Genomic DNA, 14,782 nt, shown 5'->3' on the forward strand with positions numbered 1-14,782 from the left:
CTGCAGGGAGGGGGCACGTGAGCCGGGCCACCTGGAGAAGAGCGTGCCTGGCCCACTTGGAGGGTACATCGGGGGCACCTGAGGCCAGAAGGGCAGGGAGGCTGGGGCGGAGTGAGCCAAGGGCGGACTGGAAGGAAATGAGGTCAGGGAGGTCACGCGGGGGCTTGTGGGTAATCGTAAGGGCTCTGGGACTTCACACTGCCCCAGCCAGAACCTCCGCAGGAAGGGATCTGAGGCGAGAAGGGATGTGCTGTGACCTCAGCTTTCAGTGTCACCAGGGGCACTCTTTGGGAGGAATGCCAGGACAAAGTACCACCTGCCCGCAGCTCCAACTAGACAATCACGCCATCTCAGGGAGCTGGGGGCCAGAGGTCTGCTGCTCGGAGATGGTGGCAGCAGGGCCATACAGGGGCCATCCAGGCTTCTCCCCCAGCTCGTGGCACCATAATGCCACAGTCTCTAGGCATCCTCCCTGCTGTGCGTGTGTATCTCCGTGTCCAGATGTCTGCTTTCTAAACAGACACCAGTCATAGGGCAGTAAGGCCCACCCCAATGACCTCATCCTAACTTGATCATCTGCAAAGGCCTCCCTCCAAATAAGGTCACGTTCACAAGTACCGGGGACTGGGGACTTCAGCATCTTTTGGGGGACACAGTTCAACCCACATCATCACTGCACAGACTCAGCCTCTTGCGAATGGTGGCCGGTATCTCCTTTGGTCCCCTGAGGACCTGGTGTGAGGTGGTTTCACTTCCATCTTAGGAAGGAGGCGGTACGGGCCCAGGAAGCCTATGGGACTTGTCCACAGCTGGTGGCTGTCAGTGCTTGTTTCCTGAGCCCCAGCCTCCAAATCCAGGCCCATCGCCTCCCTCCACGGCTCCTCAGCTACCAGGGACCTGGCCAGCTCCTTCCTGTCTGCCAGCCCCTGCCTGACAGCCTCTCTGTCCCAGCAGCACGGGCAGACAGCCTAAGGGGGTGGCCACCTTCCCAGCTAAGCAGTTAAAGGGCAGACAGCTCTTAAAGAAGCCCACCGAGTGCCCATTTTGTGCCCAGCTTCTGGTTTCCCTCCCCCATCTTCTCCTCTCCTTCAGCCTGGCAGGAGGCTTTCCCGGGTCCCCAGTAACCTTGTCATCGTAGGGCCTCTCAGAGGTGCCGAATGGAGGTGTGGGGCAGGGGTTGGTTTTGTTTTTTGAATAAAATGATAAGATTTGGGCAGAAGCCAAATGCAGACTTCTGGGAATGCAGTCTGAGTCTGGGACGAGGGCCCCGCTGGGGAAGAAATCCAGGAAGGGGGGTGGGGTACAATGATAGGAGGTCCTGAGCCAGGGAGGTCTCGTTCTCCACCGTGTCCCTAGGCCCCCCACAGGGGGAGCCTAGCCTGGCCAACCAAGATGTCAGGTGGATGCTTACCATCATGCAGATGGTAAACAGGAAAAAGAAACACAAAAAATATTGTGCTGGAAAAAATATAAAACAAGACTCAGGGGATAAAGCTCTCATTAGCGAGCCGGCGTGATCTCGATGGCCCCTGTCCTCTGGACCTTTGAGTTCCATCTTAGGAATATAACAAGATGGTGCATGGAAGACTCTGCAGTCAGATCGCCCACTAGTTTAAATCCTTCCAGCAAGTTGTCCAAACCTCTCTGTGCCTCAGTGTTACTGTCTGTAGAGTGGGAATAATGACCATAGCTCATCAGAGAGGGTAAAGGATCACACGTCGATACTTGCAAAGTGCCTGGCAGATAGCAAACTCCCCATGACCTGGAGCTCTGCACAGTTAGGAACCAGGAGAGGCCTGGATCCAGCCCGGAAGTCCCAGCTCTGTTTCCCAAACAGGCGTGCTCTCTCCTGCTGACCCCCACGTGTGGGTAGGGTTGCAAGGCCTGGCGGAGACACCTCCGCTGGCTGGGTGCTGGACTTCTTCCTTCAGGAGGGTCCAAGTAGAATTGAGGGGATTGACGGGGGCAAAGGGAGAGAGGAAAGGGGGAAGAGGGAACAGCGTTATCAAAAGCTGTAGGGGTTTGCGCCCTGGCTCCTTGGAGGTGAGCAGGAGAAGCCTAAGGAGAAGGTCTCTGGAGGCAGAGCCCCTGAGTTGACTCCTGCCCCCAGTGCAGTCCCTTGAGCCCTCCTGGGCCAGCCACACTGGCAGTGAGACAGATGTCCCACGACGGTGACCCCCAGTACGTGCTCATCCCTTTATTGAACATTCTCTGGACCGTGAACTTCCTTCGTGGGTCCTGAGAGGGACCAGTTGTGTGTAGGTGGACGGCCCTGGGGGCTCCCAGGCCCTGTGCTTGTGCCTGTCACACCCACGTGGCTACCTGCCCAGGGCCTCCCTGTCTATCTCATCCTCCCTCTGAGCGCTCCAGCATGGGTGACATCTCTGAGTTATCGGGACCCTTGCTGAGACCTGCTGAATCAGCCAGCCCCGCTTGAGGAGGACCAGACTCTGTGGCTCCCCAGAACCCAAGGCCCAGAAGAGCTGCCTCTGGAGTTCATTGTTCTGCCGCTCCTCAGCCTCGGTCAGAGGAGGCTCGGCTTTTGTCTGCCCCCAGGCCTCAAACACAAAGCCTCACGGGGTGGCAACCCAGCCCTGAGCCTGGAAGCCCTGGGCGGAGCCACATTCGACCCCCGGGTGATTTACATCCAAGGTGGCTTGCTCTTTCTCTCCTTACCGGCCTGGGCTGGGACGGGCTCCAGGAGGCCGTGCCCCCGGAGGTTAGCTGGGGAGCCCTGGAAGAGGTTTTCCTGCACCCCCAGGCGCCACGCTAGTCCCCTCCCCCCTCCTCACGGTCCCGCAGAAGTGGGTTCTTTCTGCATGACAGGTTCCCCGAGCTGGGTGAAGAATCCTCCCGTCCGCGCCCTCCGGAACGAGCAGCTGCCGCGTTCCTGGCTCTAGCGTCGTGATTTATCGGCGGCGCTTCCTCGCCTCGCCGGGGCCCAAGGCTGGAGGAGTTCAAACACCCGCAAGAAAGCCACCCGCTATTGATCCCCACATCAGGCTTCCCGAGCGCTCGCAGCCATTCATCAAGGAGTCAGGGCGCTAGGGCCGCCGCTCTCCCTTTCTTCTTCCTTTCTTCTGCCTCCCAAGTCATTCCCCTGGGCTGTGCCCCCCTGCCTGAGGTCACTCGGAGACCTCGCGGAACGACTGCGCGCAGAGGTGGAGGGCGGCTTTGTCTTCAGCCCCTTTCCGGCAGATTCTTATCGGGCGTGCGTGCGCCCAGGGGGTGGAGCAGGCCGCTCCGGGCTCGGGCTCCCGGCTTTTGAGCACATCTTTGGAAGTTGGAGAAGCGGAGTTGGAATGTGAAGTGAGAAGCCCCTCTGAAGCAGGAACTGGTTAGAGTACCCGTGTATCTGTAGGCTTGGAACGCAAAGTACCAGTAAGAGCTCAGAGAGGGGCTAGAATAGGGCCCTGCGGGCCTTGAAATTAACATGTGAAAACCCTAGCTTGGGCCGGGAGGCCTAGGTGCCGGCCAGTGAATGGATGCTGGAAAACAATTTGTTTTTCTAATTACGTAAATCTGCTGGATAGTATTTACTTTTTTTTTTTTTTTTTTTTTTTTTTGCTTACCTGGAGAAAGTAAAAAACAAATTCTTGTTTTTTCAAAACAAAAGGTCCCAGGCCTGAGGAATTTAAAATTTAAATAAGCATATTAATGCTTTTCTCCCACCCCATCCTGCCAGAAGTGGGAGACTGGGGAGGCAGTGTGGTGGGGCTGTCTTACTCGTTTTCCAGGCAGTGACGCCCGGTCTGTGTCCCTCTGGTATAAACCTCAGCTCCAGTCCGGATTCTGGTTCAACGTACAGGAAGTGGTTTTTTTGAACTCTGCCTGGGGACTGGCTACTTGGTATCAACACTTATAGGGGATTTCAAAAATGAACATGGAAGTTCCAAACATTTAGTTTTTCTGTGGCTTGGAGGGCACCAAGCCCTCATGATATCAGGTTAATATCATGAACTATCAGTGCCCAGAATTTCTGGGAGGGGTGGATCCAAGAGTGTGTTCTGGTTATTTGAAGCTTGGCTATTTGAATTCTGGGTAATCTGACACTATGTTAAAACCAGATTAATGTTAGTAATCTGGTTTTGAGGACTTCCATCTCAGTGTTTTCTTCTGAAATTTGGGCCAAATTGTCAGGCCCCATCTGTTTCTGGGTGTCACTGGCAGAGCACTGGGCTTTGAAAACCATTGTCTAGGGGATCTGCGGTGGGGACTGGGTCAGCCAAAGTGAGAAAAATGGGAGAGTCTTTTTATAGGGCCATAGGGCTCTTCCCTCTTGAGATCCCAAATCCTGATGAGACTGCTTGGGAGGGCAGGTTCCCAACAGATGTCTCACTAAATTACTGACCCCCCCCCCCGAAACCATTCTAACCCAAAATAAGGAAGACTCCTTGGAAGAGGTGAAAGTAAGCAGAGCCTGAAATTGGTGGAGATCAGAGAAGTCCCTCTTTCTCCAGCTGCCCCTGGGGTTGGCCCTGCAGGAAGGAGATGCCAATTAATCTCTCTTGCAGGAAGCTAGTTCTTGTCCAAAAGGCAGCAAGTTATGAAGTATGAATTAATCCATTTAACCAGCTCCTCGGAGGGAAAGCCCATGACAACTGCATTTCCAAATGCCATCCCCGAAAGTGATATTTCAAGTGGCAGTGGGTGGGATTAGAGCCTGCTAACGATTTATGTCAAACAAGGAGCAAGAACATAATTTCTAGATAAGTGATTTGTCTCAGCCACTTCCAGGGCGGGCAGGAGGACAGACAGTAAGGTTTAGGGGCCAGCCAGAGGCTCAGAATGAAAAAGGAGGGGAGTATCCGAGAATGAAGTCTAGAGAAGCAGCAAAGGCTAGTGGACCTGGTCAGTTACTGGGGATGTCTCAGAGAGCAGGGCACAGCTGTCAGTATAGAGAAGGCAGTTCTGGCTACCTTTCTTTAGGATGAATGGTGGGACCCCTCTTACCTTCCTAATCATTTGAGTTAGTTAGGTCACCAAGCAATTTTCACTGGCAGGTAGGTAGGGCTGGGGGAGGGGACTATAAAACCTTTCTCCCGAGAGGGTGATGGCAGTGCAAAGAGGGAGAGGGGCAGTGCCCTTTGGGCAGGACAGCAGGTGGGCTTCCAGGGGCGTCTCCGGGACAGAGGGGTGGAGAGGGGGCAACTCAGCTCAACGCCAGGAGACCTTGCAAAAGACAGGCTGGAAGGAAGAGGCCGCGGCCACCACAGGATGCAATGTCAGGAAGGCGGCAGCTCCCGGGGCGGGGCAGGGCCGAGGCAGGCGCACACCGCAGCCGCCCCAGGCTTCCCTACAGCCGCTGGCCCAGGGCACGGGAACTCCCCGAAGTCGGGGAGGTCGAGCGAACGAACGCCCGCTCACCCTGACCCCGGCTCCGCGCTCGGGGAATCCCGAAGGTAGAGGGGTCCCTGTGCCAGGTTAGATACCAGGTCTTCTGCTTTCTCCGCCCCTTAACCGGTTCCGAAAATCCTGCAAACCGAGGTCGCAATCCGGATGACCCAGTACCGCCCCGCTCCTCCCCTCCGCCCCCCCCCACCGGGCCGAGACCGCCCCCAGGCCAGCTCCCTCTTCCGCCCCCACCCCGCCGGGGACCCTCATTAGCATGACCACTTGGGAGGATTCGGTGGGGGGCGGTGAGGGGTGGGAGACACCCCAAGTCAACCACCGTCAGCGCCTTCCCGGCGGCCCCCTCAGGCGACAGCGCTCCGGGAGACCCACTCGCACAAGTGTTGCTTCCAATTAATTGCCCAGGCGGCGGGAGTGGGGGAACGGGGGGGCGGGGGCCCTGGTCGCCGCCCCCGCCCAGAGGCTGGAGCGCCGCTCGTCGGGTCGTGCGTTCGCTCGGCGGCGGCGTGCACCAGCACCACCCCTGCGTGCAAGTTTGAAATGTGAGCTGCCTCCGATTCATACTCGCTCGCGCTCCCTCGCAGCAAAGTGGCTGGGCCGACGGTCTGCGCGCGCGAGTGAGTGCGGGCGGCGGGCTGGGGGGCGGGGGTGCGGACGGCGAGGCTCGCGGGGCGGGGAGGGCGCGCGAGAGCCGGGGCTCCCTGGAGACGCCGAAGCAGGTCTGCTAGCCTTTCATCTTCCTCGCGCGCTCCTCCTCCTCCCTCCCCTCCCCCATCCGCGGCGCGCCCGGCCTCCCCGGAGCCCCCAGCCCCACGCGGGCGCACGCAGGGTGGGTGGTCGCGCAGCTGGGGTCCCGGCGCGCGGCGCAGGGCGCGGGTCGTGGGAAGTTTCGCTGGCGCGCCCCGTGCGCCCCCGCCCCCCGCGCGCCCCCGGCCCATCCCCGTCCCCGGAGGGCTGTCGCTTGCGCCCGGGCGCGCGGCTGGCTGCCTCCTCGGTGGCGGCGGCGGCCCCATTAGCGGAGCCTCCGCCTGTGATTGGCTTCGCCCGGGAAGCTGGAGACGGGCGATGAATAATTGATGTGTGCGGTGCGGTAGCCGGACGGCGGCGGCGGTGGCGGGCAGCAGCGAGCGGGAGCGCGGGAGCCGGAGCGCCCTCGGAGCGGGCAGCGCGGAGCGAGCGGGCGCCGGAGCCGCCCGGGCCCCCGCGCCGCCGCCGCCGCCGCCGCCGCCCGGGCGCGGAGCGGGGATGCAGGCGGCGCCCGCTGCCTGCGCGCAGCCTTTGTTCGGCGCCGGCTGAACCCTGCCCGGAGACGCTCGCCGCGGCCGCTCTCGGCCGGGCCCCAGCCCCCCGCGAGTGCCGGGGGGGACCAAGCCCGGTGCAACTTCTAGGTGAGTGCGGGGCTGGAGGGGTCGGCGCCGGGGCGCCCGCGGGCCGGGCCGGGCTCCCTCCGGGCGCGGGGGTGAGTGTGCGTGCCTGTGTGTGACAGAGGAGGGCCGGTGCATTGTGGGTAGCGCCGTGTGCTGCATGGTGTCAGCCCGAGGCTTGGCCGCGAGAGTGGCACAGGCGTGCATCGGGCCCGTTTTGTGCTCCCACTGAAGGGGCCCTCATTTTTCCTCGGGGCCCGGGTCCTGGGTGCTCCCCCGCATTCTTCCCGAAGGTGAAGTGTTGGTCCCCCAGCAGACATTTTATGAAGCTCGTCCTCAATCGGCTCCTATTGCAAATAAGAATTGGCCAGGAAGCCTTCCACGGAGGCGGCGGCCGAGGGTCTTTAACTTCAAGCTGCTCCTTTGTCAGGTTGTAGCCCTAATGTTGAAAGAGCCCAGAGACCCCCACGGGCGCTGGTGATGCCATCATTGCGCCAGGGCGTCCTTCGGAGAGCTGGTGGGCACGGAACAGACTTCTGACAAGTGTTTGCTGGGAAGCCGGCTGGAGAAGGAAAGAGAGGGTTCCCAGTAGCGGGCAGGAAGGCGCCTTTCTGGGGGTGCCTGACACCAGGCTGTGAGGATCTTGTTTAAGGCTTTGGAGAGAGGGTTTCTCAGGAGACTGTTGGGGCTAACGGGTTGTTTCCTTGTCCTGAGCACATGGTTTTGGTGTTGGGTCTTACTAGCTTTGGTGCCCAAGCCTCTAGACAGGTCCCAGTTCCCGGGTGCAATGGGAAGCTTGCTCCGAGGAGACTGGGGAGACCAGGCTGCGACTTTCCCTGCCCTGACCCTCTGCGCCAGTGGAAGGAGGTGGCGCCTCCTCAGATGGGCTTCAGGTAACTGTCATTCTCAGGGCAGGGGTCCAGGACCCCTGCCCTTGACCGTCAGGCCAGACTGCCAAATGGGCACTGGGCATGGCTGGTGGTTCTTCCAGCAGGAAGATTTTGTGAGGCAACTGACAACGAGCTGGTGCCAGAGTGTTTCTTAATGGTCCAGCCTGGAGAGTGGGTGCAGTGTCGGCCAGAAATCCTGCTGGGGAGTGAGTTGGGAGTGGACAAGGTGGTGCCACCCTGAATTCGGGGTGACCCCAGAGGCATCCAGGGCCTCAGACCCTCCAGTTCTGGGACAGGATGTTCATCTCCTGTCCACTACAAAGCAAAAGGCTCTGTCCCATGGCAGGGACCAGGCCTTGGGGGGGGCACTCTGAGCCTTAGGGTCCACATGGTCACTAATAAGCCTGTTCCCCTTTTTTTTTTATATTAGCTAAGCAGTCACTACCCCCCAACTAGCTGGATTCAAGTCCCCTCCTGAGCTATTTTTACCGTGAACTTCCTTAGTGAGAAACCACCAAACAGCGATGCTTTGGTGAGAATCTGGGTCTGAACCGGAAGCAGCAGGCTGCACAGAGTTTGACTTGCTTTACAAGGCTGTCTCCACTCCCCTGCACAGCCACCCGGCCCCTCCACCATGCTCTCTTGCCCGTGGGGTCTTTCCGTCGCCTGCGCACTCAGGGACTTGGGAGCCCCAGTGTCTGCCGGGAAAACGTGTGTGAAGTCCTGAGACCATCCAGTAGAGGACCGAGGAAGCCAATGTTAGCTCACACTGGAAGGAGGCCTTGACCCTGAGCTCTTTGGAGGCAGGGATCATCTGGTCCTCATCACTGGATAGCCCAGTACCCACCACCGTGCCTGGCAGCTGGTGGTCCCTCAGTGAGTGCTGAGGGCTACAGGAGCAGAAGGCAGGTCTGGTGCTGCTTTCCCTACAAGGGTGGGGAGGGGACAGAGCGACTGAGAAAGCACTCCCGGACTTAAGTTCGTGTTGGTTGAGCACTAGGCAGCCAGGCCCTGCTCAGACCCTGGGAACTTTCAGATGAGTCCCCATTCTGGTGTCAGCCAGTCAGACTGAGAGAGGTGCCCCCACAGATACTCAGCCAAAGTCCTCCCTGGGAGTTTCCCGATGGCTCTTTCTGGGTCACACCCTGGGGACTAAGGATGGCAGAGTGCCTCTAGAACTGTGCTGTCAGATATGGGAGGCACCAGCCATGTGTGGCTATTCGGGTTGTAGAATGTTTGCTCTGTGACAGAAAGTTCCACTGGACCGCGCTGGCCTGTAAGGATGGAGACTCAGAGCAGAAGTGAGGTGAGGACACTAGTCCAGAGCCCACAGGTGTGACAGTGCAGATGAGGCCATCTTCTGTTTTCTTAGCACTTGATTTTCTGACAGCTTCCCTGTGAGGGGAGTAGACACAAGCCAGGTATCCCCATTTACTGCAGGAGAAAGCCGAGGTTCTGTTTTGTCCAAGGTCACCCAGCAACTGGCATGAGCCCCTCCTCTACCAGGGCTGTCACCCAGCGGAGGTCAGCCAGGGGGCAAGGTGGGCAGCGGTCCCCAGAGCAGCTTTAGACCTCCCTGAGGACCATCGTGGTGCCTGCTAGGCGTCAGTCTTTGTGAAGTCATCCATCGATCGGGCGGGAGAGCCAGCTCAGCCTCGGGTCCCCAGGAACAGAGAGTTCTGTGCTGGCAGGGCTGGGAGAGGGAGAGAGGCTCTGGGTGAGGGAGGTGTTTACCTTGATCGATGCCGCTCTGGTCCCCAGGAGAGACTGGCTTGTCTCAGAACGGAAGGACCCTGTGGACGGGCCTGTGGCCAGGTTCGTTAGCACCGCCCCAAAGGAGGTGTGCAGACCCCAGCCCAACAGGAAGAATTATCTGGGGACTTTTGCTGGCACAAGATGCCCTTTGCTCCCTCCCTGCCAGGGCCTGCTGCCTCTTGTGTCATGGGGCATTTTCGTGGCACGCTTGCCCTCGCTCCTCCCCTCCCCCCGCCCCCCAAGAAGCCTCAGCTGCTGGAGGAAACTCTCCCAGGGCCTGGCAGAGAAGCATCAGCCTCACGGGGGAGCCTGCTCAGGGAAAAACAAGCCTCTGCCCTCCAAGCACACCCAGCTTGTCGGGGGAGCTCCCAGTCCACTAACCGCCGGTAGGGAAGGACAGTGAACCCATGGCCCAGACTAGCGAAGGGACTCCCTGCCCCAAGGTCACCCAGCAGGGCAGGCCTAAATGGAGCGAATGCCCTCTCATGGCCCACTGCAGATCCCGGTCTGTCATTTTGAACTTGAGGTTTATATAAGATTTAATTGTGCCTTGCTTCAGTTTCCTGTCCCAGCCCTGAGGTGAGGTCACTTTGTCTCTGGCCTTGGCCCTATGTCCTGAGGTACAACCCTTCTCCCTGCCCCCAGCATCAGCCTCACTGCAGCCTCCAGCTCTTAAATGGCCCTGAGCTGACCGAAGGGAGGGGTCTGAGAAGAGGGTGGCCCTCTGTCAGGGACCCCCACACACCTCAAAGGTGTTTTCTAAGGCCCATCCAGGGGAACTGGAGGGATGAGAGGACCTTTGGCCACATGCCCAGGTCCCCAGTCCCCTTGAGGGAGTTAGGGTGGTGTTCGGAGTCCCTGTGCCTTTCCCTGGGGTAGGGGTGGGCCGCCCTGGGAACACCCTCAACACTCTTGCTCCCCAGAGTCTGATGTGCTGTAGGTGAGAAAGTGGGCCCTTTTCTTCCCTTTCGGTACCCAAGCCGTGGCACTGACTTCTTCCTGGACCCAGCTCTCAGGCCTTCTCTGAGCCCCCTTAACTTCTGCTGGGTCCTGCTGGCCCCGCCCACCTGTGGGTACTGTCCAGGCAGTAGAGGGTGCTTCCAGCATGTTCAGTGAATGAAGAACAGGGGCTTTAGCCAGGATACCCGCGTTCCTGAATGCTGAAGCTCCCAGTCACTTTGGAAATTCAATGGTTCTGAGATAGGGCCCGGCCTCTATGAGTTGGCTTTGGTTTTGTAAAGGTCCTCCAGATAATTCTAATGCAGTTCATGGAAACATGGCTTTCAGGGCCTAGCCCTCAAGTGATAACATCTGTGATCTGGGGCCAAATTAGTGTGAGCCCTTTGGCAAGTCACTTCCCTTCTGGGGGCCTCTGGTCTCATCTCTGTACCGAGAGCATTGCTCTGTGTCTCATCTCTAAAAGGTAAACTCCAAAAATAAATAAATAAATAAATAAAAATAAAAGGTAAACTCCACTCTGGCAGTCTTGTGCTGGGGGGAGGCAAAGACAGAAAGGCTTGGTGTTGCCTCTGGGCACTGCCAGCAGCCTCTGATGGCACAGGGGGAAGTATTAAGGTGCAGCAGGGCAAGGAGAATTGAGTGAATAAAGGACGGTGCCCCACACCCTAAGAGCTGTGGAAGGAAGAGGGGGAAATGGAAAATTCGAGGCTGGAGTAGCCTGAAATTCCTCCCAGGTGGAACTCGATTTCCAGAATGGTAGGATTTGGGTCTTAGGTGCAAAGGGCAATGGATCTCAGGTAGGAGGTGGAAAGAAGCAAAGGTGTGGAAACCCGGAGAGGTGTGGTAATCTCAGGGAAGGGAGGGGATCCCTCCAGATGAAGCACCAGAGGTCAGCGTGGGAAGTGGAGCCATTACCGAAACTCCGTGGGGAGCACAGATTTTATCCTGGGGGCAACGGAGAGCCATTGAAGGCTTTGGATCCACACACGCCACTGGGACTTCCAGGAGCGGGGATGCTGCCGGGTTGCAGGCAGGGATCCATGCAGAGAAGTGGGGAGCAGTGTGAGGCCACAGTTCTGCTGCGGGAACATCCCTGCCTGTGCTGACGCCATGGAAAGCCTCCCCTTGTTGCAGGGTTCCTGTTTTGCGGTTGCCCGTGGTGGGGAGCGAGGGCAGCCGGCTGTTCTTCTGAGAAGCTCCGGGAACTTGGTGGCACTTGGCCAGACCTCCTCTTCGCGTCCTCAGCTCTGTCCTGGGGGGATAAAAAAAGTGAGATGTGTTTGTGTCTCCAGCCCCTCTAGGGGTGACAGCCAGGCCCCAGAGGTCTGAAATCAACATGGGCAGCTCCCTGGGACTAGAGGGGACTGGTGACAGGCGATAGCCTCTGGGCTTGCTGAATTTGTTCTCCTGCCATCTCAGTGCTGTCCTGGGTCCGAGCCTGAGGTGGCTGGAGATTTATATGCACCGTCTCCGCCTCCCAAGAGTGTAATCTGTTTGGCACATTCACAGAAGGTTTAGCAGGTCTGGTTCAGTTGCTACGTGTGGGTGGGTGGGCCGTGAAAAACTCGGGGGGGGGGGTGCAGGGAGGCAGGGAGAAGCCCAGGGAGGCCTTCTTCTCTCGTCTCCATCCTGTGTGGCTTCTAGGCCCAGCTCCAGTGTCACCTCCCAGGAGGCCTTCCCTGGTCCCCCACCCCCAACACATGTACAGACGTGGGACCCTGTATTCGGCAGTCCTTCAAGCCCTTTTGGATGCCCAGGTCCCACCACCTGATGCAGGGCTGTTTCATGTGGTCACGTGCCTACCCAAGTGTCTAACCCCCCCAGGCTGTGGGTTATAGGACAGGACCTTCCTGGCTTAGAGCAGTCAGTGCTGGGTGCTTGATAAATAAGCAGCCCAGGGCAGAAGTGGGTCACGGCAAAGGCAGTCACCCGGGAAGAAATGGAGAGGCCTGAGCTCCTGGCCCAGCTCTGGCTTCCCAGGTTGACCGTGTGACATGCCAGAGCTCTTGTCCTTCTTGGGGAACCCACCTGTAGGAAGAAACACCTCATTTGCTGGGCTGTCCTAAAGCATGTCCAGTAACCACATGTGGCCTCTTACATGTGTATTAGGAAAAATTACGTGAAAATAGATTTTTGGTTCCTCAATCACAGTACACACAGTTCCCGTTCTCAGTAGCCCCGGGGGGCTAGTGGCTGCCGTGTTGGACGGGGCAGTGGTTGAACATTTCCCACCATCATTGTTCTGTCGGACAGTGCTGCCCCCGCCCGGCTCCCAGGGCCTTTGTAGCTCTGCCCTTGTGGTTCTATGTGGGGCTGGGGTCCCAAGGCCCACCTGCCTGGTCAGCAGCTCCAGCAGCTGCTCCCACCCTGCGTCCCCTAGCTCAGGGCCCCAGACTTTCCGTCCCCCGCCCCCCCCATCCTTTCTGTGAAGCATGGGGTCCCAAAGGACCTCCCTGCCCCATCCCCACTGGGGCTTTTAAAATGGGGCCACCAGCATCCTTCCAGAGACAGTGTCGGGCAGTAATTATGAAACCCACATCTGTCACTTACTGGGTGACTTTGGGTAAGTCACTTCACCTCTCTAACCCTGTTTCCCGGTCAACCAAATCGAGCTGCCTGTACTTGCCTCTGCGTGGCAGGGCTGCAGTGGGGAGGCAGCGAGACGGGCTGGAAGGTGCTTAGCTCAGGGTCTGGCACATAGGACTGCTCAGTACAAGGCAGCTTCCTGACTTAATTCCCTCAGCGCTGGGCTTCTGGTTTCTCCCGAATTCCTAAGTCTGAGAGACTGGGTTCTTCTTGTCCCAGCTCTGTCTCGGGCCTCAGTGTCCTCGCCTGTGAGATGCTCCTCCCACTGTGGGCTGTGGCCAGAGACCTTGCTGTGACGTCTGGAGGATGGGTCTTGTTGTCCCCCCTCCCGTGGGGCCACAGTAACCGGAGATCCTGTGAAGGCCAGCGGGAGGCAGCGAGGTCGTGAGTGTGCCTTCCACTTGTCTGTCCTGATTCTGGTACTGCGGGGGCAGTCCCCTGCCAGCAGCCTTCAGGAGGTCCCAGTGTGTGTCCTAGCTCTGCAGGAAGTCTGCATGGCTCCCCACACAAACCTACTTTCGTTTCCCTCTGGGGGAAGGAGCTGTAGATCTGTACCTTGGACTCCTAAAGCCCTCTGAGTGACTTGTGCATGAACCTCCCCCATTTGAGGTCCACAGACAGTTTGCTGGGTCTTCGGTCCCCAATTTGTATCTTCTGGGCAGAGGGTCCCATGAGACGTGCCATGTTGACATGGCTCTTGGGTCACAGTAGCTCTGAAGAAGACAGGCTGACAGGGAAGGCCCCTGGGTCTAGGCCTGGCTTCCAGGGGTCCAAAGGGCTTCAGGAAAAGTGCTCAGTGAAAGAAAGTTCTAGGACTGGGGGAGGAGGCTCCAGGAGCCTCTGTGCTTGGTGCTGGGCTCTGGGACAGCAGGACAGCACTCAGGCCTGTCCTAGAGAAGTGAGGCAGCAACAAGTCTCAGGTAACAGACTGCCTGTAGGGAGGGTACAGGGGCAGCTGGGGTGGAGGCCCCGATAGGGGGCTCCCCAGGGATTTGTCTCCATGCAGAGAGGCAGAGGAGGTGTAGGCTAGGCATTCACAGGGAGGGTTCCACTGGGGCAGCGGGGAGGGGGGCCGGGGGGAGGGGTGTGGCCCTCCTGTGGTTCCCCGTTATGGGTTGGCAGCCCTTAAGTCCTCAGAGGTCCCCCTCCTGCGGCTTGCCCACCAGCCTCTCCCACACCCCCTCTCCTGCCCCTCCCACACACTGGGACTGGAAGGGACATAGTCTAACCCTCTCTGAGCCTATTTCCTCATCTGTAAAATGGGCAAGCAGTGCCCATCTCATAAGGCTGCAGGAGGATTAAAGAGTACATTCCAGTATAGCTCTAACCACAGCGCTAGGACCTAGTCAGCCCTGAGTAAATGTTCGCTGTCCTTGCCGCCCAGTCACGAGTGTCCTTGCATGTGTGCAACGCCCATTCCTCTGGGGACACATCCTCCCGCTTCGCTGCCTCGTAACCCTCCACCGCAGCCCCAGCCTCTCAGAATGCTCCCTGCCGCCTATGCCTGCCCATGTGTCTGTGTGGGGGTGCCTTTCCCCCAGCACAAGCCCTGAAGTGGGGAGCACGCAGAATGCCCACCTCCCCCGGCGATCCTGGGAAATTCTGGACCTAACAGCCCTGCTGCTTCCCTGCCGGGGCCTCCCAGAGCTCTTGGCCAGGAGCTCAGGCCTCCTCAGTGTTTGCTGAGAGAAGCTTGTGGCTTCTCTGCAGGGGCTTTGGGACTGCTTGTGTAACCCTCTGGTGTGTGTTTTTCATTTGCCAGCAACAGGGCCCCTAAAAGCTCCTGGGTAGTTCTGGGGTCCCCTACAGGGATTGCAAGCACCACCATGCTAGGGGCTCAGGGCAGGGGGACCCAAAGCAGAGCACACCTTTCCC

The 14,782-nt window shown here is 58.7% G+C and overlaps 1 protein-coding gene and 1 long non-coding RNA gene across 8 annotated transcripts in view; both read left to right on the top strand.

Moving 5' to 3' along the window:
• ZMIZ1 (zinc finger MIZ-type containing 1) overlaps positions 1–14,782 on the top strand; it is a 233,075-nt gene that overhangs the window by 158,282 nt on the left and 60,011 nt on the right. The window contains exon 1 of one of the 7 annotated variants that reach the window (XM_047701394.1): positions 5,039–5,423. The exons of the other annotated variants lie outside the window; for them this stretch is intronic. Within the exon in view, the coding sequence (XP_047557350.1) occupies positions 5,054–5,423 (370 nt within the window). The 5' untranslated portion in view covers positions 5,039–5,053. Of the gene's footprint in view, positions 1–5,038; positions 5,424–14,782 lie in introns of those variants that run through there. 7 annotated transcript variants of the gene reach the window in all.
• On the top strand, positions 10,521–11,578 carry LOC125084278 (uncharacterized). The gene is made up of 2 exons (XR_007122583.1): positions 10,521–10,784; positions 10,827–11,578. It is a non-coding gene; the product is annotated as an uncharacterized LOC125084278 (long non-coding RNA).

Source organism: Lutra lutra, chromosome 14 (assembly GCF_902655055.1).
Source record: "Lutra lutra chromosome 14, mLutLut1.2, whole genome shotgun sequence".
Taxonomy (NCBI): domain Eukaryota; kingdom Metazoa; phylum Chordata; class Mammalia; order Carnivora; family Mustelidae; genus Lutra; species Lutra lutra.